Source organism: Myiozetetes cayanensis, unplaced genomic scaffold (genome assembly GCF_022539395.1).
Source record: "Myiozetetes cayanensis isolate MyiCay16 unplaced genomic scaffold, myiCay2020 scf13, whole genome shotgun sequence".
Taxonomy (NCBI): Eukaryota; Metazoa; Chordata; class Aves; order Passeriformes; family Tyrannidae; genus Myiozetetes; species Myiozetetes cayanensis.
Window position 1 is genome coordinate 18,862,712 of NW_026086937.1, and position 23,717 is coordinate 18,886,428.

The window sequence follows — 23,717 nt, forward strand, 5'->3', positions numbered from 1 at the left end:
ATATGTAAACAAGTTTTTTTAAAATTTAAAGACTATATTTAGGAATAGTGCCTAATTCTTTCTGTAGATCATACAAAATAATATTTGTATTCATTCTTACATTTTCCCACTGCAACTTTTAAACATTGAGGAAAAAACCCCATAAATCAGACCAGGCAAATTTAGAAACCATGAAATGATCTTAAACAGACCATTCTCTCTTATAAGATTCTTGACCCAGGAAAACACACTAAACAGGATGCTATTTTCAGATTGGTCACAAAATCCTTTGTATAGTATTCCAACAAACTGAAAAATCAACTTCTGAATTAATTTTAGAGTCTGACATGAGAAGACTTTGATTTCCTAGTTCCCATAAGTGGAATGGCAACAGTTGCAAGACACTTGCCTGTGGAAACCTGTGGGAGTTAAAATGCCACCGACTTCCAAAGGGAGGGGAAGCAGCTCCCCCATCAGCTGCAGCCTGGATATGATGGACTGCAACCACACACAGCCCCACAGATCCCCACCCAGACTGTGCTCTCCTGGGGCTGCAGCAAGACTCAGTTTTACACTCTGAAACACATGTTTTACAACCCACTTAAATATTGCTAATTTGAGCATCCACGTACGTTCTTCTCTCTCCATCTTGGATGATACTTTCCTTGATATTGTTTAAAGATTAAAAATATTTAGAATTTTTATTCCTAAACCAAATTAAAATTAAGAGTTGCTATTAAAATTTAATAGTGCTACTATATATTCCTGTACACTGTGTAACTTCAGAAGAACACAAGCATTGTTAAAAATTGGAAGTTGTTTCACAGTGAAGTATCTCAACAGCAGAGCACAATTATCTATGGAATGCGTTGAGTGCAGCTTGGGAACAGAGTGTAACAGAAAATGGATATTTCTATGACTGTTGAATACTTATTTATTGTGGAATATTTATTAACTCACTCCTAGTTACATCAGTTCAGAGAAAACCAATCCAAGTACATTACCCTACAATCTGAGTTTCCAGACCTTCACTGGCTATGTCAGAGTAAAGCAGAAAGACTGCAGAACTCAGACATATTTCTGCAGCTGCTCACCAGCCAGGATGTTTTACACAGCGCTTTGGGGAGGCATCTGCTTTTTTGCAGCAGGAGAGCTGGGCTGTGCCTGATGCTGGACAACTCCTCTTGGATCAGCCCTAGGAGGGCCATCAGCAGCGTGACAGAGGCACGTCCCAGCTCCATCCTTCTCATGGCATTCTGGCTGGGTTTGATACTAAGACACAAAAACCATTCAACTCATCAGCTTTGAGCCCACCTCTGCCAGGAGCCTGCAGCCTGCTTGGTGTGCTTTGGGCTGCTCCTCTATGGCTGTTCCCACCCAGAAGCTGGAGGCAGCAAAGCAATGCCAGACCTAAGCTAACAAGTCCAACGGGGTGGACACACAGAGAAAGGCTGTTAGAATCACCCTGCTATCCAAAACAACGTTCCTTTTCCAATTTTGGACTTGGTGGATTCACAATAAGCAAGATTTGCTTTCAATTTCGTGTTCCCACAACCAAAAAACATTGACAGTGGAATTCCAATGCAACTAAAATACATAAACCCTTTGCTGATTTACTTCAAATTCTGATGAAACTTTGGCAAGAGGGCTCAGAGTCTGAAACCCAGTAGTACTTGGCTTGTTTAGTCTAGGAAAAACACATTCACTGCTTTTAAACCCAGCAGGGAATAAACACTTGAGAGGGAGAAGAGCTAATTGCGTTAAACAAAGTTGACACAAAAAGAGAAACCATCAGCAAAGAAATTTAGAGGATGAGATCAGTGATGTTCTGAAACATTCTTTTGATTGAAACCAAGGAGGGCAGAAAACCCACCACCTTTTATCACACAGCCTGATAAACCTGTTCCTTAAGGATACATTTATCAGGGCACAGATGTTCACTGATTGAAGACAGGTGTTAAGTTATGTTTGAAGAAGAAATATCAGTGAGTTAAGGATCAATAGCAAAACCACTCTATTTTTGATTAGCAGAGAAATACTTCAACTATAGGCGAAGTGCATTTTTGCAATCCAACTGCAGTGACTTGTCTTCCCTGACAGGCATGAGATGCAAAATATGGGTTTTTTTTCTCATTTTACTCAAGAAAAGAGCTTTCCTATATTATTACTTCTGATCAGTCACCCCCTGGTTTGTGCTCTTCATGAGGTTTTTTTTCCATAGGAACTTATTCTTACAGCAATATTTAGAACAGTTGCAGTTAATGCTTGTGGCTTCAGCTGTTTCATTTGGATCAGAGACAGGCAGACTCCCTGACTAAAATGATGTGATTTAATACTGTGCTTTCTACAAAGTAATGAAATAAGAATGCAAAAAAAAAAAAAAATCCAATCTCTATTTTCAGGCTTTGAAGACAATGACATTTCCCTAAAGGAAGCTGCAGACAACCAAGAACCAGCTATAAAAGAGACTGAAGAAGTAAGACTTTAGTGAAGAATTTAAACGGTCCATTCTGGTTGTCTTGACTGAGTTGCTCAAAGTTCCCATTTCAGCTGTTTTGATTCTAGGTTAAACAAACACATAAGGAGAAACCAAGGAGTATGAGACTGCCCAAGGATGATGCTGTTCCATAGGTGGGTGGTCAATCCACAGGCAAACTCTTCAACTTTATATGAATGATCTGTGAGAAAGCTATGTGCTCTCCTCACTTTAAATGACTTTTAGTGTGTATTTGTGTACCTGCTGGAAGGAGCTCTCTTTTTGGGTACAGGATAAAATTTGAATTATGAACTTTTCATTTAAATGCTACAAGACCTGTAGGATCTTGAATATAAAAGAAATATAAGGAAAATGGTACAACAGGTCTAGGCCATGTCTAATTTTATAACTGTGTGATCAGATTTTCAGTCTTTATTAGAATAGTACTTAAAATAGAAATTTTGTCACATCTTCTGCTATGTTGCTGTTTATTGCCTGCATGGAGCCATTTTTCTTTCTTAACGAGCAATTAGGGAGAAAACATATACGCCTAAACAATAAAATAATAAAATTTTGTCAATGTCATTTAGCAATTTAGACTCTGAAGCAATATAAAGAAATTGTTTTTAAATTTGGATTATTTTTTAATTAATCTCCATATACTAGAGATAAAAAATAGCTGCAGTTATACAAATAAAAGTTCATTGTGTGTAAACTGCTAACCCTGCACAGGGATCAATACAGTTAATAATTTAAACCCCTGGAATAGTACTGCCAAGCAGCTGAAAAAAGCGTGAGATGTCACACTGTGATTCAAGTTATTTCTCATTTTAGAAAAAATATTTATTTATTATTTATAAATTTATTATTACCAGTGTAACCTTACCTTAGCAGAGCAACCTCAAAAGAAGGAGAAGTCAGAGGTAACGCAAGGAGAAGAGAAAGAGGGGGAAAAAGCATGAATTACCACAATTCATTCCATAATGGAATTACTGGAGATTTCGGTGCTCCCTAGGTCAGTTGTTTGGGTTGTTGGGCTTGTTGTGTGGTTTGTTTTGTTTTTTTTTTTTTTTTAACCTCACTCTTCATGCCATAAACCTTTCCAGTGTAAAACCAAGCTGTGTGGTCTCACCACACCACGGTCGCCGCACTCACCGGTACGAGGTCTCGGGAAGCAAATCGCCGATGACGTAACTGGTCACGTTTCCCACCGGAATGCTGACGTCCCCCAGGTCGATGTTGTAGGACGTGATCTCAGCTCCGTTGCTGCACGGCTCTTCCCAGGTCAGTACAAGGCACACGGAGGGGGAGAGCTGACAGGCGCCCACGTGCTCATCCTCCAGCACGGAGAGGACGGAGACGGCGTCGGGCACGGACGCAGGGATTCTGCAGGTCACCAGGTCGCTGTAGGGCCCAGCTCCAGCCTGGTTAATTGCCTGTGTGTTAAGACAGAAGATATTTACAGGATATTTCTTCTCTTTGACATGTGTATCAAGTTCATAATAATGAACTGTGCAGCCTGGAAGAGCTGCATGAATTCTTCAGAGGATATGCAGTGTTGGCTTCTTCCCTAAAGCATGACTCACACCCCTGCCCATACTAGGGAATTAATATCTTCCTTTCTCACTCAGGAGTGTCTCTCAGAAAAATTGGAGTATATTTCTCTTTTCCCTAATAGACATTTAATTAAACTTAACAGCAACCTTTTTATCAGGAAACTTTGGTTAGTAAGGGAAAATGCCATAGTCATGCTGTCAGTGACATCAGGTTGCTCAGCAAAGTGGGTACCCAAAATTGTTGCCACCTTGTACAAAATCCCCAGCATACTGCAGGGTGCGATGTCAGATGCTTTATGCAAGCAGAGTATCTCTAGAGATAAGAGGTATTTGGCCTGTTGAGAACTACCCAGAAAATGGACAGCTAATTTCACACTAAGAAGTTTCTGATACAAGAATACAGCAACTCAGTGTGGCGTTAAGCCTGTGACTCAAATTTCCCCAGAATCACGGAATCATTAAAGTGGGAAAAGTCACAACTCACTAGCAAATCACCACTGAAGCACACAGCTCAGTATCTTCCACCAGAGAGGGGAGCAACCAATTATCAAGCTTCTCATCTTAACTAATAGATCCAGAATCCCAGTGGAAACCCAAGTTTCAGGACGTGGCCCATTTCTGCTCATTAATTTCAGAGGCTGTTGTCTTTGCAAGCTCAACACTGCACACTTGTACAGGCCTGGGGTTTCATCAGCTGATGCTCAGCCAGTGGCAAATGCTATACACAATGCACTGAACTGCCTAAGAAATGACTCCTCAGGATTATCACCATCACAGGACCATCCAAATTCTTACCGAGGGTATTTTAGTCAAACCTTTATGTGCTATCGCTAGAAAACTTGATTAAAACCAGTTTATAAAGATTTGGATTAATGGCCACTTCATGATGTGGAGATCATACTCCCTTGGAAAATTCCACACTAGAACAAAGTAATCCTCTCTCTCCTCACCTCTGCTCCCTCAGTTACCTTCAGCATAGCAAGTAATCACAGAGACAACTGCATTGGAAAAGACCTCTGAGATCATCAAGTCCAACCCTTGATCTAACACCACCGTGGTTACCAGACCATGGCATTAAGCACCACATCCAGTCTCATCTTAAAAACCTCCAGGGACAGTGAATCCACCATGTCCCTGGGCCGCCTATAATCCTGCTCTCCCTCCAGCCCAACGTCATTTTCCCCTGGAAGGGACCATGTGACATGACACATTTAGTCTAATTTGCTACTCTGAGCAGGGTCAAACTGAATGCAGACCAAGTTGCCCAGGTTTCTGTCCAGCTGGGTCTTGAAAAATTCCAAGGATGGAGATTGCACAGCCCTTCTGGACCACTGTCCAGAAGGCACAGACCTTCAGAAACAGCTTGGACACTGCCCAGCACCCTCCACCATCCACATTTTCTTTACATTTGGAAAACTTAGCCCAGAGCCTCCCATCAAGATTACAAGTGATTCAAAAACCAAGTCTTACAGTGTTGCCAGTGGGACTGTGATGGCAATGAAAGGACCCATCAAACAACTGCTTGATTTCTTATCTATGCTTAACTGCAGTGAATAACTTATTTCTGCTATGCGTAACACAAACACAAAGCCTTGTTCTGTTTTTCCAGGAGGCATTTTGTTCAATTGAAGACAGAGATAATAAAGTTAGATTTGTCAGCCTTTAAAAAGCCCTTCAAAACAAATCCTGCTCTGGGGAAATCTTCTGTTTAGTGAAGCGCTCCTGGAGCTGTTAAAAGTGAGCCTTGTTTTGTGCTCTGCCAATGATATGATTTGTCTTGCCTCTAAACCAGTGTTTGGCAATCTGTATCTTGCTCCAAGCAATTTATTGTCAGTGGTGCTTTATAACTGCTTTATTGGACAATCTCATCAACATAACTGATGGGAATTTCATGTTCTGTGCTGCCTAGATGCTTTCTCCTGCCACCCCCAAATGACACAATATTTCCCTTTGCAGAAGCCTCAATTGTTTTCAGGAATATTCATTACAGGAAAAAAGTTGTGCAACAGTAAAGACAATTGTCTGCCCTGCAGTGAGATGTGCCTGATTCCTCAGTTCTCTCTTTTATTGAGTTACTGTAGATTGAGATAGCAATACTGTGTGTTTATTAGGAGGCCGAGTAAATGCGGTTTGGGGCATCTTTATTTTAAAAAAAGTTAAAAGAAAGATTTTTCTGTTAAAGCTGCTCTTATAAGCAGCTGGTAAGCAAAGCAGCTCTTATTCTCTCCTCTTTTTTAAAAACAGACTAAAATTTCTGAAACTATTTAACCTTCCTTCTTTGTCTGTTATGTTTTGTGGGGTGTTCTCTGTGTAATTGTTTAAAGATTCCAGTGTATCTTAAAACAAGTTTTTCTCCATATAATACACAGATCAGATCCAGAGGATGGAGCTCTCCAGAAAGTAATGCCAGAGTTACTGATGGACTTCAATAAAATGTCTTAGTGCTGTTGTGCATTTCATCTAACTTCTACCTATGGATTAAATTACATTGGCTGTGTTAAAACTGAGTAGATTTGTGCAACATTTTTGTGGCGGGCAGTTTAAAATGAACGCCCACCCGAAATCAAAGATGCCATACAGGCTGCCTGTTTCCATGTTTAATATAAAAATTTCCTTGGGCTCCTTGCAGCAGTGGTCTCACAGTCTCCTCCCTGCCCCGTGGATGGTGAATGCTCTCCCTCTTACAGAAACAAGAGGCACTTTCTGGCTCACATTTCCCCGTCACTCACACACACGCTCCTTCACTTCGCCTTCCCCCACAGTGCTAATTCTCCCCCAAATAAATTCAATGTTATGTTTAAAAAAAAAAAAAAATTAAGAAGGAAAACTCTTGGACACATGTTGCCCCTTGATCAAAGAAATTACCCTGGGTGGTCCACATGTTGCCAGCTGGGCGGGTATGTGAACTTTGGGTTGGATTAGTGGTGGTATTTTGCCTTCACATACAAATAAATCCTGTGGAAGAGTATCTTGAGCAAAAATATTTTTACTTCGCTTTCCACTTACTTTACCATCCATTTATTTTTCAGTAGACATAAAGGAAAAAGAATGCTGTATTTTTACTTTCACGTAGATTCATAAAATATATTTGAACTGCTACTTTTTACTGGAAGTCATAGGAGAGAAAAAGATCAAAGACAAAGAAATCATAGAGACTCTATACAAGATACAATCCTACAAATCTAAGTGACAAAATGGCAATGATGAGAACTCACTTTCTGGCAGGTATCACCTCATACACACAGGAATCTACTCAGCTGCTTTGCTTTACTTGATAAATGAAACAAATGTTGGAGTTCATTATTTAAGCCAGGGTAATCTTCAATATCCACTTGAGAGGCAGATGGTATTTACCTCTCATTACCACGAAAAAACTGATTTTTTATTTTAATTTTCTGAAACATTAGAATTTTGTTTTGGTGTCAGAGGGTAAGATGGATGTTAAAAGCGTTACTCACTGAAAGTAACAAAATGCAAGAGCAATTTTCAAGTAATGCATCAGTCTGATTACTTAAAATAAATGTGCATTCCTTCTGACTTACAGAGCACATAACTTCAGAGTGGATAACGATAAAAATAAGAACACAGTGGAAGGAAACTCTGTTTGCACCTCAGATTGCAATGCATGCACCACCTCATCCCTGCCATACCTGTAGCCTGCAGCAATAATGTGCTGCTGCCGACAAGTCACTTATTTCAAAGCAGGTATCTGTGCCGCTGTATGCAAGTTGTAGAGACTCCTCATCTTCTCCCCACTCTAATCTGTATTCAGAGATGTCAGCACCAGAACATTCAGGACTCTGCAACACAAATATTTATGTTGTTCAGTTCAGAAACGAGCACTTCAGATGTCTGTGTTTCACTGGGGAAGGAATAAAGCACATGGAAAAAAACCCCAACAACCACCCTTATTTTTAAATTAATACACCATTACCTCGGCAAATGGAAACGTACTGAATTAATGTTCCCTAATAGGTTACTGAAACAGGACAATTCTGCACAAAAATTACCTGATTGAAATTCAGAGAAATGAGAGCACGTATGCAGCTACTTTGCTTTTCATCAGGACACTCAGGAATAAATTGTCTCTCCACTGGCTTGGCAGAAGCTCAACCATGGAGAACACAAAAAAAGTATCAATCTAGTGCAGTCTAGTGGAGTAATCAAAACATAGCTCTGGAAGAGCTGGCCTTTGAGCCAGAAGCAGCCACTGAGAAAAGAACACCCTCAACAAGCAAGGAGCTGGCCTGAGGTTTCCAGTGACAGTCACCCATCAGTCCCAGGATGGGACTCTGGAGTGTGGATCCTGGCACATTAACATCTACAGTATGATTCCTATGGGATCACAGAATGATTGCATGGTTTGGGTTGAAAAGGACCTTAAAGAACATCTTGTTCCAACACCTGGCTGCAGGCAGGGACACCTTCCACCTAGACCAGATTGCTCAGGGCCCAGCACGACCTGGCTTTGAACACTTCCAGGGATGTGGCATCCACAGTTTCTCTGGACAACCTGTGCCAGGGCCTCACCACTCTCACAGTAAGGAATTTCTCCCTAATATTTAATCTAAATCTGTCCTCTTACATATATCCCCAGTAATCCTCTTATCTAGGGGAACACAAAATAAGTTCCTGAACGTGCTGGAGATGAATTAGAACAGGCATAACAGCACAGCTCCCAAAGCAAAATATTTTGTGTTTTTAACAAATCTAGCTCTATTGTGTGGCCTGAAGCAGCTCAGGGGACCACTGCTGTATGTGCAGAGGTGTGGGCCAGGATACAACAAAGACTTTGTGATTATGGCATGCAAGGTATAACTTCCAGTAAAAGGATCCAGAGCATCCCTGCACACCATAACGACCACCCTGCACACACACATGGACTTCTCTGGCTCTGCCTTGGAGTTTCCAGCTATTTTAGTAAAAGCATTCAGAACTGCTAAGCCAGATTTTTAAAATAGCATATAAAAAAGGCACCACAGTAGGCACCACAGTGTGCTCTCCAGCCAAAATCCTCCACAGAGGTTCACTGTTTTTCCCTCATATTCATATCAGTCAAAAAATGACACTCTTTAAGAAAACATAACCACTGCAAACCACATTACTCCTACCACAGCTTCATTTTTAGCTAGAATAAACACGTATCTCCTGCAAATAAACACAGAGCCTACCAGAAACCCTGCTGCATCCCCTCACAGCTGGGGAGAGCAAATCCATGGCCAATAGAAGGCAACTAAACTTAAAAGTTCAGTGTGATTTCTAGCTTGGAGTCACAAAATTTTGCAAAAAGTATGAGTACCCCCAAACTGCACCAAATATACCTGTTTCTCCTAACATTAAACATAGACTATATTTGTAACTAGGTATGCTGTTAACACTATACATGTATTCGAGCATCTTATGAATGTTGGTAACTTTTTTCTCAACAAGGGCATCATTTGGGGGAGGAACCCAATAGAAACAGGGATGGAACGACCTTTAAGTTTTCAGTGAAAGTCTGTGGCAGAACTAAAGCCCTGCTGCTCCACATCACAATGTTATTTATGGCAACACACTTTCAATTCTGCCCTAATTACACAATTTTTTCTTAATAACCCAAATCAACCCCTGTGCAATTCAGCTAACGCTTATTTTAAGAGTCTAATGCCTAAGATGCTGAAGAATGGTGGAGGAATGCATACAAACTAAAATAAAAGTAAATATTTGGGGTAGAGACAAACAATTTTTGAGGGGAAAAAACCCTACTTGGTAAGCATTAATGCAGAGTTAATTTCAAATCAGAGGCTCCACTTTCAGCCAAAATCAAATATTTGTCTTCACAATTCCACCTCAGGACATGCTGATGTGCTAAAAAGCCTGCAGAGAGCACTTCTACCCCACTAGTGCTCTATCATCTGATGCCAGAGCAGGATGTCTCATCTCTGAATCCTGGTCTGGATGACTCATGACCAGCTTTACGGAGTTCTTCAAATTAAAGCAGAGAAGATGCTTTTTTATACAGTAGAAGTTTCTGTGTGTGGTTTTCTCGCACAAAAAGACAGTTCCAGACCAGCAGACGGCTCTCAAGCCAACTTTTGAGTTTTGTGGTGACCCTATTGGTTTGGATAAGCAAGATGGAATGAAACAAACCAGTGCCCCTGACTTACCTCCCAGCTCACAAGTACACGTGTGTCGGACAGGAAGGACAGGGAAGGTGCTCTGCACTGGCCTGGGGGTCCTGCTGCTGTGGTGACCTCTGTGGCTTCTGAGTACGGCCCGTACTAGAGGGGAACAAGGTGTCTGTGCATTAATATACAAGCACACACCCATCTCATATCCCTCAAAGGCTTTCCAAGAATGGCACATGACCTTTTTCAATGCACTAAACTTTCTCAAAAACAGACCGGAATCCCAACACCCGGCACCAAACACCAGAGCTCAGGATGAGACCATGTAAATGACTGCAAGTTAAAGAGTGAGGTAAGCTCAGGAACAAGCAGGCAGCATGTACATCCTCCTGTGTGGCAGTGAGTGCCCATGAAAGCAAAAAACACCTCCAATTTACCCAGAAAGTGAGAATGTGCCTTCTGCCTTACCTCAGCACAATGTGTTCACATGCCAGCGCTAAAGCCCAGCACAGTCAGCTTCTCATGGATATAAGAAGGAGCACAGCAACAGTAAAGCACACACTGGAGTCCAAATCCAGCTCCTTTTACATAAAATGTCTGCCACAAGTTAATTGTGAAGGGACAGGACGTGCTGGAGCCCCAGTCTGGTACAACGTGCAGGGACACGCTGCGGACGTGGCGCGGACGGCTCCGCTCCACGGGCAGCTCAGCCAACTGCTCAGACAACTCCTGAGCCCTTGGTAGGAGGATAATTTAAATGCATATTAGCAAAAGAAAAGCCAATTTTCAAGAGTCTGGAAAACAGGCTTCAGGCAGCAGTGCGAGGAGAGGAGATAACAGCAAAACAGCCTTTCTGAGGCCTCCCGAGTGGAAGAGTGAAGTTCGCTCAGAACATCCCTGAACTAATTAGAAATCGTTCTCCAGAACAAAGGAACTTCACCGGAAGTAATTAGAGGAAAAACCCTAATATTTACTTATTTTGTAGTGCAATATTACTGAGTGTGAAAAAAATGAGCCACTACAAAGGCCAAAGAACACAGAAACTGTGAACCCCAGAAAACCTCTCAATGGACACATCAGGATTGGTGCTATCAAGAAAAGCCAACACTGATGGCTTTGTTGGACTTACGAAGAACAGACATGTCAAAAAAATCTCATTTGTTGACTTCTGCCAGTTTTTTTACGAAACAGGAGGAAGAATCTGGTGGCAAACCCTCTCCCCTATTATGCATCTGCTAGAAAAACCCAACAAAACAGAACCAGCCCCCTCCTCATTTAACAAGAGGTGGGAATAGAAATGCTTCACAATTTTTTCAACTGTTCTGCCAAAAAAAGACAAGACAGTGGCCTTCTTTCCAGCAAGCAAATCTAATATTTCCAAGTGTATTTAATTTATTTTTCACAAAAAGAAAACAGTGAGTATTTTAAAGACAAAACGTTTTAACAATCTTGCAGTCTTAAGTTTTAGCAGTAAGCGAGTAATTTTAAACCTTTGCGTTATGTTTGTCATCGAGATTTCCTGGGAAGAAAGACATCAGTGAATGTAGCTTTGCTGAGACTGTCTTTATATAACACCCTTGGAATGATGCACTCACAGAGGCAAAACAGAACTAAGCCAAACCTCACTAAAAAAAAAAAAAAAAAAAAAAAAAAAGCTTTCAACAGATCTCCATGAGCATTGGACAGAATCTCTGATGTGTTTGGGAAGGTACTTCTTCCAAGGAAATCATACAACAAAAAAACTCCATGAAATTTATAATGCATATATCTTTTTTTCCAATTTAAATAAAGAAATTCCTGAGGAATGTGAGTTTCCCTCAAAACATATCAACACCAGGGAAACTGCAGTACTTATTTTTACACAGTTGAAAACAAAAAATAGGAAATGCAGTGGAAAGGGAATAAACAGATTCCCCCTTATAAGCAGATATTACTTTTGGCAGGGATTTTGCAAATTTTGGTGCAGCTGATTTTCACCAGTCAGGTCATAGTAGTACCTGATATTTCCTTTTAAAAGGAGATTGAAACTGCAGCTCTTCCTCCAAAGTTCCCTTAAAGCATTTCTCACATTATTTTCTTTTGCCCATCTCCCCTTCACCTTTCTGATCACCAGCACCAACACAATCACTCTCCAGAATCTCCCATCCCAGGCTCAGTACCATCTCCAGGGATAAAAAGCCAGTGCACGTACCCCACCATCGTTCAGAGCCCTCACTCTGAACCCATACGTTGCCCCAGGAAGGAGGTTGCTGACGGTGCACTCCAGGTCAGGCCCATGATACACTTCAGAAACAACTTCTTCAGGGGCTGTCATTTCCACACTGTACTCTGAGACAGGACATCCACTTTCTGACGGAGGGACATCTAAAAGAAATCATTTAGTTAGTTAATAACATCAGGACATGTGCCAGGAAAATTAATTTTTTTGTGGCGTGCACCTTTTTCTCCCACAAAACCAATGTATTTGATAATACTTGCATGCTATGTTACAAGCCAGTACCACAGAATTAACCTGCCTGGGGCTCTGCAAATGTGCATTTTTTACATTGCAGTGTCACGCTCATGGTTCAAGACCTTTGCAAAATTACAGGTGTCCAATGGACTGTGCGTGTTATAAAGTGGATCAGGGTTTAAATACCACCCAAAATCCTCAATGTGTTCTAACTCAGATTTTTGAGAGAAGTCATATATTAGAAGTAGCAAAACATTTCTGCTAAGTCAATGTTGCAAGGGAATAAAATAAGATTTTGAATCACATGGTGCTTTTGCATAAACAGAGGAATAAAAAGATATTTTAATATAGCTGATACTTTGTAGTCTTGACAGAGATGGGACCTCACTAACAAAACTGGAGCACAGTGTAAGGCAAGGACAACCAGAGGACAGGTAACTCCAGAAACCCAACAGAGAGCCACCACAGTTGATGAGAAGTTGCACTTCTCACTTGCTCTGACTTCACTGGACTTTGCTTTGTAACTTCCCAGCCACCAGGACAAGCCGCAACTTTGCCCAAGCAACAGAAATAAAGACTAAGGCGAGGTCAGCAACTGACCACCAAGATCAAAGCTGTCCAACAGTGAGATGCTCCACTGTCTTACCCCATTGTAGCTGCACTTCTTTGTGCTTCGGCTTCCCCAGGACTCTGGGTGCCCGGCACTGCCCTGGTGCCACGCTCAGCGTACGGACTGGTAAACTTTCAGAGCACTGCAAGAGAGCAGAGCTGCAGTTAGCACCTACAAGGTGAGGCATGGTTAGAAAGTGGCACAAGAAATTGTTTCCTACATCCACCACTTAGGAGAGATTTATATAAACAATAAAGGAGAGGAGACGCTATCAAGCGTGTTACTCACAAATCCAATTAACAGAGTTCCTTCATTACCATTCTCAAAACTGCAGCACACATGGGGTTCTCTATTTTAAATTTCTTTGTTTTTAAATTAATGTCAAGGCCTAAAGTACTCAATCTTAAATGAGAAAAAAAAATTAGAGCAGGAGGAATAAGAGTATAGGTACTAAAATGAATTTCAATCAAAGAAGGGAATTACAGGAATCAGTGGCTGGAAAAGGCAAACTAAAAATTTAAAATAATTCATCCATTTGAAAAATAATTGTTACAACAAACTACCCCTTTCTACATCTCCAGTCACCAGCTTTGGTCAGTACAGGGTCATGCACATAAGAGCCTGTGGCCTTCTCAAGCAAGTGGCCAAGTTCCCCTTCTTTTTAAAGCAGAAGTACTTTACCAAAACCAGCAGATAAATCTCAGGAAAATATAAACCCAATAGTCCTTACTGTTAGATAATACTCACCTGACTGTGTCCACCAGTGCTGATACAGCATGCCCGGAGTTTATACAAAGTGCCTGGTTTCAAGTGAGTACAGGTATATTCTGTAGCTGAGCCACTATATGCCACTTCCCACTGATTTGCTAAAAATAAGACATATCCAAGTTTAGAGAAGTGTAATGCAACAAGTTTAGGAGTGTCTAGGAGGAAGGAAAATTCTTAATGTGGTTTTCCACAAATGATATGTTTCAGGAAAGCCATTAGTGTTACTATCACTGTGAATATTATTCCCACTTCAAAAGATACAACACACATAGACACATAGAGAAATACTCACAAATTTAAATATTATATAATGTACAAAATATAAATATATATATTTATACAAAAATACAAATATATATATTTCTAGGTTCAGCCATACAACCTAAAATTCTACCAGTATTAATTAAGAGAAAAGGAACTAACTGAAAAAGAACACACTACAAAACCTCCCCAAATCCAAACCAAAGTCCCCAGGAACCCTTCAAGTTTTAAGGTTGCAAGTATGTAACTCAGATTCAATCACATGTGCAACATTAGGGCATTAATGGTAATAACAATAACAGTCCAAAGGGTCAGGAGTTCTTTACAGTAGCCATAGTGGACTGAAACAGAGACAACTTGTTTCAAGTTTACCTTCTGGACTTCCTTGAGAAATCTCTAGTAGATACTTTAGGATTTCTGAACCACCATTATCCTGTGGAGGATCTGCAAAAAGGAGGCAAGTGGTTAGTAAATCAAGATTAGGAGTGTAAGATACCAAAAAGATTACAAAACCTGTTCCTCATTCCGCTCCTTCTCCTCCACAAACTCCTCTGCATTAACCACACCAAGTAAAGTGCAGCAGAAGTGGGTAAGAGATGTTAGTTTTCAGCATCAGAGTAAGGTGGCTGGATAATGATGATCCAAACAAAACACATGGAAAAAGCACTGAAAGAGAAGCCACCTGGGGGCCTGCCCCATTATTAGAGGAAGCAGCTGGAATGATTCTGCAATGGGACATGAAATGGAAAATGAAAAGCCTGAAGATGTGCTTGAGTGTGAGTTAGTCAATGAAAACAAACATCATTTTTGATTCTGAAAGCACAAGAGCCCCTAGATACTTTTTACAATATTAAAAAAATCAGGCTGTCAAGCTCTCCAAACACGTTCAACTTTGGACTGAGAAGCAGCATGAAAGATCTAGCACATATTTACACAATTTTATTTGAATTTATGATGACCCCAAAAAGCTTCACTACGACAAAGTGAAGTGGCTTACCCCATTTCACACTAAAGCCATGAGATGTTATTGGCCCCTTAATAACAGGTCTGGTTGGAGGTCCTGGCCTGTCCGGGCTTGTTGTGCAGACCAACACTTCGCTGGGAGAGCTCTTCCCTTCCACATTAGAAGCAAACAGCTGAAACAAAACCACAGTGAGTTCACCCTTGTTTATTTTACCTGCTTTTCTGACAGTTCTGCATGAGAGTTTTTTTTTTTAGAAATTGCACAAATGTCATTAAACTGGAAAATAAGGTCACATCCCGAAGCGTGTGGGATTCTAATAAGAGATATTAGATTGTCATGTTGTTTCTTTACAAACATGGGTTTTCCCCTCCCTCCACCAGCAATAGATCATGGTATGTTTAAGATAAAAGCAGTGCTAGTTTTCCCTTTTAAAAAAATTCACTTTTTTAAAAAACTGTGGCAGCTTGCAGTTATTTACTCCTAAAAAAAAAAAAATCAAAACGATGACAAACACTTTGTCATTTTTGGGTCTGAGATATTTCAAACTGCTACTTAAAATAAAATAATTCAAAGTATCAATAATCACAAAACTAAAAGATCAAAGCTGTGCCTGGAGCCAGTGTCGCCAGGCTACAAATTTGCTCTGATATCAACACAGTTTTTTGAAATCCGTGTTTAATTTGGAATCAGGGCTGTAGAGAAGCACAAAGTGTCTTCTTCCCTCAGCCAGCCAAGGTGGTTTTTACAACATGAAACTGAAAGGCATCATCTGTGAGTGACATCAAAACAACTTCCCAGTTCTCTGGGTAGTTGTTTATGCAACTTCACAAGGTCTTCTGTCCCACAGAACAGTGGACAGTCTTGGGGATCTGTGTTTAGGAGCATGCACAGAGCAGGAGATACCAACACTTGCTGAAAAACAGCTCCAGACCAGCCATGTGGACGCATGAGGCAAAAAAGCTTCCATTTCTGGTTGCCAGGGGAAGGCAGGCCCTGGGCTGGGCAGGAGAGCTGTGCTTGCTGGGTGCCTCACAGCATTTGCTCCATTCTGCAGAACTAAGAGGGGATTTGTGACCACAGAACATTTTGGGAGCAAGGCAGCCAACTAAAATCACCTCATGCCCTGAGACACACTCTCACAACATCCCACCTGACAGTAAGTGGTACTGAGAATTATGTTCCAAAAGTGCTGAGTAACAGCATATCCTATGATAAAAGTAAAAATACCACTAACAGTTTAATCTGTTAGGTCACAGTATAAAGTAAACTTCTATTCAATTACTCAGTTTTGGAGGGAGTATTAAAGGATTTCTACAGTGCCTGGAAAAAACCCAACACAGAACACACTAGGCAAAGACAAGAGGAAAGAGATTTTTACCCTGAATTTATACTGTGTGCTTCTTCTGAGATTCTTCACAGTACAGGCTTGCTCCTCTCCAGTGTACTTTGGGTGAAACACGCTATCCTAAAAAAAAACAAAACCCAAAACCAAACAAATTCCCATAATTGAGGAGTCTGAGCAAGTGCTCCCTCTATTACAGTCTGTAGCTAGAACACATTACAGCAAAGGACCTTCAGAGTTGAGTGCTTTTTTATTATTGTTATTATTATTATTATTACCTTTAAGCTGCAAGACCACAATAATTTTCCTCTAGAGGTATTGTGCAGCTGCCCTAAATAATATAATTTTGCTGCAAAATAAGCATAAAACCACTTGTGGCAGTTTAACCTGTTACAGAACTGGAAGTGACAGATGACAGAACACACACCCACCACAGAGCAGTGAGGACGCAGCAGACTGAACTGGTTAAGGACAAGCTGCCCTACACTCACAGACTCCTGTGCAGCTTTGTAAGTAATCATGGCTGACAGCACAGATTTTTAGCTAAGGATTCATAATTAATTCTGCTGCAGAGCAGAACAAATCACACAGCTCCATCCTGCCAAATACCCAGGACTCCTGGAAGGCCCTCCAAAGCAGCATTCCATGTTCTTCTCAGGGATCTTCAATTAACAAATGAAAACCCAGCCTAAGTCGTGCACTTTATAGTAACACAGCACTTACATTATCTTCTTCCTGAATTTCCAGGGTGTAGGAAATCACTTCCTCTGGTGTACATCCTTCTACTTTATTCCACTGCAATGAGATCCACGTAACACCAGCTCGAACAAGCCTTGGTGCAGAAGGGGTCTGAGGAATATTGCCTGCAGTGTAGCAAACCACCTCCTGGCTGTACCCACTGCTCAGAGACACACGAGGAGAGAGAGAAATATTAAAACATGCAAACCAACAAAACAAAACTAAAAACCCCTAAACCTCAATGTGTTTAGAGGAATATTTCATATTTTCAAAAAATCTGGACAACGTTCAAATGGCCTAGGTGGAAAAGATGAACGCCCAGTTAGGAAATGCCAGAAATAAGAATAGAAAAAAATGCAGGATTATGCATCCTCACAGTCATTTTACAGATCTCATGACAATTATACTGGAAGAAATATTTGTTTGCCCAAAAATATTAACTTTCTATTAACTGTGAAGTAGAGGAAAATCTCATTAGCATTGCAGAACTAAAATATAGGAAATAAAGTCCCAAGTATTCAATTTTGGGGTGCTGAACTTCAGATGCTCAGAACACAACTTCCATTTAAGCTACACCTTTGAAAGCTGAGTTCTTCAGCAAATCTAGTCCCACCGTTTCAGACATCCCCCCTCCAAAGAAAGCAGGGAAAATTTATCCATTCCTGCCCATACATGCTCAGCATCACGTAGGAGCTGCCTGGTGCAGGCACAGACACCTTCCAACCCTCCAGGCTGGCTCTACTGCTTCCTGACTTTTCCTGCCCAAGCTTCTTTGCATTTTAAGCTGAGCATAAAGTTGTTCTTTTGCACAGCTCAGGCTGCAACCAGAGAGAACACCCATGGCCAAGGGGATGCAGGTTCTCCTTTTGTCAAATCCCAGCACCCTTAAAACATAACAGGCAGGAGATGAGCGAGTGTGGGACAGTTCTATTAAGTTTCCATGCAGAATATATTATGTACAATGGAAATCTGAGAACGGACTTTTAAATGGACAGATTTTGGTGAAATTTTGGGAGGAGAACAAAGAACTCTCAAGTGAAGGTAATGTTCTTGTAATGTTCAAATCTGTGCTCCCAAAGTACAAACCTACTTTGTGCCTTAAAGTTTTACCACAAATTCAATACACAGAAAAGGACGTCTCCTTTTTCAGTCTTCTTTCTCAAAAATAGAATTTTTGTTGAAATACTCTTATAGTTAAATAATCCACATATAACTAACACCTGAACAAGACAAAAATCATCTTAGATGGTAAAGTCCACAAGCATTACAACCAACCAAAACCATCTTATGACACGAAGTGTTAGATGACATAATCATGTCATAATTTTGAGTGCTGTCTATAAAATAAGCCATATGCTGCTGGTGCTTATCTCACAGATTAGCACAGAGCAGCTGACCATAAATATAGTTCTTAGTTCACTCCCTGCTTGATAGCCTGAGGATAAAAAAAAAAAAGGGGAGAACGAAAAAAAGGGCAGGGGGCAGAGATGGGGAGGGGAATGTTGAAACACACCCTAAGGTATTTCAAAAATCTGGAATCTGGCAAAGAAAAGAGATGCCAGAACTGGGAACTTTGCACAAACCCAAATCCCTTCCAGTTACACTCAGCAGCTCAAGCCCCCACCCTCTTTCCATATCAAGTATTATTTCAACTGGGAGGGAAGTAATCTTGCAAGCAGCTGGGAAAAGGGACTGTGCATATATGAATGGTCTCAGTGCATGTCAGAGAAAACACAGGACCATGAATAAAGCAGCTTTTTAAAGCTATGTGTTACTGAGAGGTTTGTGCTTTAGAAGAGAGAACAATACAGGAATCTCCCTCCACCAAACACATTGTTATGTACCACCAGTGTTTCTTTTTGTGTCCTTCTTGTAATAATGATTAGATCCTGTTTAGCTAAGAAGGACAATAAAGGAGTACACAAGAGCACTGGATGTTTGGACTCTTCACAGCTAAACTCTTCCTGGCCTGCTTTCCTTCCCTGAGCACAGGAGAGTACACCCAGCCCCTGCAACACGCCGTCTCCTTGGGCACACTGGTCCTCAGTTGCAGAACATTTTATCCCAGTGCTCCCCTGCAGCTCCCAGAGGACTGAACTAAGTCTGATTTCTTACCATCTTCATCTGAGTGCATCTGCTAATGTGCAAGGAAAAGCAGAAGCTAAATCCCATCTTTCAGTGTCCCTGGGTGTGCCTCTCCTCTCTGGGTTCTGGCTCTCTCCCCCTTATTTCCCCCCCCATCAGCCAGCCCTGCCAGTCCTGAGGAAGAAGGAAAGGGACTGTACTGCTGAAAAGAGACAGAAGGGCTTTGCTTTAAACCAGAAAAATAAATATATCAAGATTCCTTTCAAAATCTGTAACTCAACTTCCTCTTGCTTGTTTTTCTTGGTTCACAGAGGTCCCTAGTGGGAATTTTACATAACAGATGTATTCTTTTTGTATTAGGAATAGACCACAAAACACCATTTAACACCTCAAAAGGAGCCTATCTTCTTATGCTGACCTCATCATGCTGAGGGTACAGGGCAATTCCCTGGGAGCTGAAGGATACCACCAGGGAAGGGGCAGCTTACCTTAAAGGTTTAATAATAGAGCCAATGTCAGATATTTAACTCAAAACCACGAAGAGAAGAAAAAACAAACAAAAATCTCCCCCCAGAAATTTCTCTTTATACTGTCACTGATAGTTAAACTTTCCAACTATCACTTTTTTCCTCAAGAAAATGTGTACCTTTGGGGTACCTTACCTAGTACCGATGTCGTTCTGGGCTGCTAATCGGAAGGTGTAACCCAAAGCGGGACAGAGCTTAGTCAGCTTGCAATGCTTCTGGCTCCCGAAGTAACATTCTCTGAAACCACTGTTCCTCTTTCCCTAGAAAGAGAGAAAATCTGTAATCGGATCGCTATGAAACAAAACCACGCGGTGCTTATTTTAAAAAGCTGTTAAACTGATATTTGGAATTGGATGTTTCCATACAGGCACTGTGCAAAGGAGGCTGTGTAAGCACTGACAGCGCTGCTATGCTCCCAAAATCCCACAGATCAGCACAGTCAGCCTGCTGTCAGATCCTTCCTCTTCTCAGAGTTTTACATTTGTGAGATGTACCTACAGCTCCTGGCATTCTGCTTGAAACGCAGTTTATCCCACTCATTAACAAAAAAAACAGGCAAATTAAGGGTGAAATCATCCTTCAGTCCACCCAAGTCACAGAGGCACAGGAAAGGTGTGGCCAACATTTCCTGCAAGCTCTACCCTCCGTACCTCCATCCCTCCCTGGTCCTTCAGGAATTCTCTATCCCACAAGAGGGCTCTCGCTCCCCACAGTCGAGCCATGGCCAGGCCCAGTGGGACAACCCGGGTACAACCAGCCCCATGCTCTGCTCTCCAGGGCAAAACAGATTTATTAATCACAGAGGAATATTTAACACGCCAGTTCTGCACCGATCCCACTGCTTGGAATATCTGGTTTCACACTATGCCACATGTGGGAAATGATCAATTTGAAATCTTTCTGGAGAAAGGGCATGGACTGCTCAACTCTTCATAAATAATATCTAACGGAGCTGAAGCAGTTTAAAGGTGTTTTAATTTCAATACCTGAATGTAAAATTAATGGACAATTACATTATTAAGCACACCAGAGTAGAAAGTCTGGCAAAGGATACCCATGGGATCAGATGGGTGCAGGAGAAGGAATAATCTCTGCAACTTCTTCTGACTGAAAAGCTCTGCTATGCCATTTACTATCTTTGGCACCTGTCTCTACAATCTTTAGTTATGATTTTATGATCTATATGGGCATCCCTCACTGCAGCCAACAGCTTCACCTGCTGCTGCCTCCTTGGGCACACTCTGCCTTTCCACACCCCATTTCTCCTCCACGCTCAATACATCATTTCGCCACTAAAGATCTCAAAAATGCCTGAGTGGGACATGCATTTTTCACTTGTTCAATCTCCAGCTCCTACCAATTTCTACTTATTTGCCCTCGGACTGCAACACAGAAGGAAAAACTCCCTAAAATGTTTGTAGGGTATCTCCAGAATGTGTTTATCAAGCTGGAAACAATCATGCAGATCTCCAGAATGGAATAACAATGTGGGGGCACTGAAAGGACATTTATCACACTGGCAAACAGCTCTAACTTTTATTTATACACAGTGAGCCTACACTTGTTCTGGAACTTGGTTTTATACACATTCTCCTTCAACTTCACCCACCTGCTCCAGCTGTAACATTACTGTACGGATCAAGTAAATTAAGAGATGGAATTAGAAGAGAATCATGAATCCCAAAGCAAAAATATTTTGTAAATGAGAAAACCTTTTCAGATCTAAAATCCCTAGTTATAGAGTTCTATGATAAAAATTACTTTAGGACAAAAAAAACATAGGTGACCATACATCCCAGCTCAGCAATAATGTATGTAAACTCCAGACTACACAAAACCTCATTAGAAATCCTGTGTTTCAGTAAAATATCCATTCACCAGTGCAAGGCTAGCAAGAATATATATTTTTCCTCCCTATGCAAACTCTCTTTTATAGGTTGAGTTGCATTAATTTTCCTTCAACTCTTTGATGACTTTACTACTTATAAACAAATGAAAACATTTATTTTTTATTTCTGCTTAAGAATGTAGGTTTTTTTAGTACTTGACTCATGCTTTCTTCCAAGAGAACAAAGTGACCAAATGCTAAGCATGTGGTCGATAGAGCAATGCTGGTTAAAAAGAAAAATCACGGACAATCTCACCTGTAGCACAATGCCAAGGAAACTATCACTTATCAAACTGGTGAGTTAAAACTTTGCCAAGATTGCCAAACATCTAAGTTATCCTCAACTTTATAACAGTACGAACTCTGATACTGTATATATTTCTCTTCTAGAACTGGTATTGTACATTCCCCAGACTCACTCAGAGACCAACTGGTATTCAAATTACTCAGACTGGCTGGTATTTTGGATTCTATTGGCACTAATTGGAGAGGCTGGCCGATATTTCTAATTATCCTGGCATTAATAGCCTGGAAATAGCCTCTCCGCTCCTTCTCTCCCAAGATTTATGAAAGCACTAATGCTGGCATAATTATAGACAGGAACAACTGGCAGGCTGGTACTGGCTGCCACCCAAGAGTCTTACAGCTTTCCCAGAATCCTTCTCCTATTCTTTGTACACTCGGCATCCAAGTTTTTAATCCTTTAAATAATGTTTCGTAAGTTGCTTAAAATACACTGTATCATTTCCGCAAGTATTTCTAATCCCCAGATTTCAGAGGGACAGCGCTGTCCGACTTCTCCTCCAGGCCTGCTTTCTCCAGCCCGCCTTCCCTATTCTTCTCCAGGACAACCCATACTGTGATGATCATCAGCGCCTGTCTGAGGAGGCAAGAACAATCCAGCTCCACAAATCCCTCACAATTTGCACAATACTCTAACAGAGCGTTTAAACACAAGTTTTAAGAGTTTTCCCTGCTATTTCAGCTGTGTTTCAAGCCACACGCTCAACACGGGGTGCCAAAGTGTCTCTTGGTGAGCAAATTTATCGAACGAGGGTTTTGAGCATTTAAATGGGTTTTGTTGACTGCATCCCCTGCAGCACAGGCAGTAAATAAACACAAAGGGAGGAAGTGGCCACTGCAGGTACAGTGATGCAGGAATGGAGCGCAGTCCTTCACCACAGAAGTCTGAAGCAGGGCTGCCAGCACCAGATCTGCAACCAGGAGGCAGGAGGGACATCTGTGGCCACGCCAGCGTTAGCTGCTATGTTTGGGTCATATTGGCAATAAAAAGGAACAGACTGATATTCAATCTGACACAGAGCTGCGGAGCAAACTGTCAACAATTAGTGTAACACACCCCAAGATCTCTGCAAGGCATTTATTGTGCAAGTTATACGAGTAACTGAATTTCCTCTACATACAAACATTTAGAAGATAGCAAAGGACCTATGAATCATCCCTAAAATATACACAACCCTCAATTTCATCCAGGGCTCTCCTCTTGCATGTGGAGTGGCACAGCCACAGAACAGACTCAGAGGGCAAGTAAGTGAACAATCACTAACATGGAGATCTGTGTATCCAAATTCCAGTGCAGCATCACTGAGATACTTGCATCAGGTTATCAGCGGGTAAAAAACAAGCACATCACTGCTACCTTGAGAAATTTAAAGTTTTGTGGCAGAACAAAATTATCTCATTTTAGCTATATATAAACTTCATTATTAACTATCCATCACCAAATCATTAAATAGTGTGGTGTTGTATCAGTCTCTCTCTTGAGTAGATTAAAATGAGCTGCTTACTGAATGAGAATTAAAGCTGCTTTGAGTTGTACATAGAACAGGGACATACACTGTGTTAGAGGGATGTCCTTGTCTCTGGCTCAGGAACATTCCTCCCCTTTCCCATAGAGAATGAATAGGATACTCTCGCTGTCCATATGCACAAGAGAAACATTT

The 23,717-nt window shown here is 41.1% G+C and overlaps 1 protein-coding gene across 2 annotated transcripts in view; it reads right to left on the reverse strand.

Moving 5' to 3' along the window:
* FNDC3B (fibronectin type III domain containing 3B) overlaps nt 1-23,717 on the reverse strand; it is a 188,062-nt gene that overhangs the window by 24,519 nt on the left and 139,826 nt on the right. For both annotated transcript variants that reach the window (XM_050308081.1, XM_050308082.1), the window contains exons 12-22: nt 20,001-20,125; nt 17,239-17,413; nt 16,552-16,638; nt 15,207-15,345; nt 14,582-14,653; nt 13,928-14,046; nt 13,217-13,322; nt 12,310-12,482; nt 10,158-10,271; nt 7,662-7,811; nt 3,611-3,891 (exon numbers count right to left, since the gene is read on the reverse strand). In XM_050308081.1, the coding sequence (XP_050164038.1) occupies nt 3,611-3,891; nt 7,662-7,811; nt 10,158-10,271; nt 12,310-12,482; nt 13,217-13,322; nt 13,928-14,046; nt 14,582-14,653; nt 15,207-15,345; nt 16,552-16,638; nt 17,239-17,413; nt 20,001-20,125 (1,541 nt within the window). The remainder of the gene's footprint in view (nt 1-3,610; nt 3,892-7,661; nt 7,812-10,157; nt 10,272-12,309; nt 12,483-13,216; nt 13,323-13,927; nt 14,047-14,581; nt 14,654-15,206; nt 15,346-16,551; nt 16,639-17,238; nt 17,414-20,000; nt 20,126-23,717) is intronic.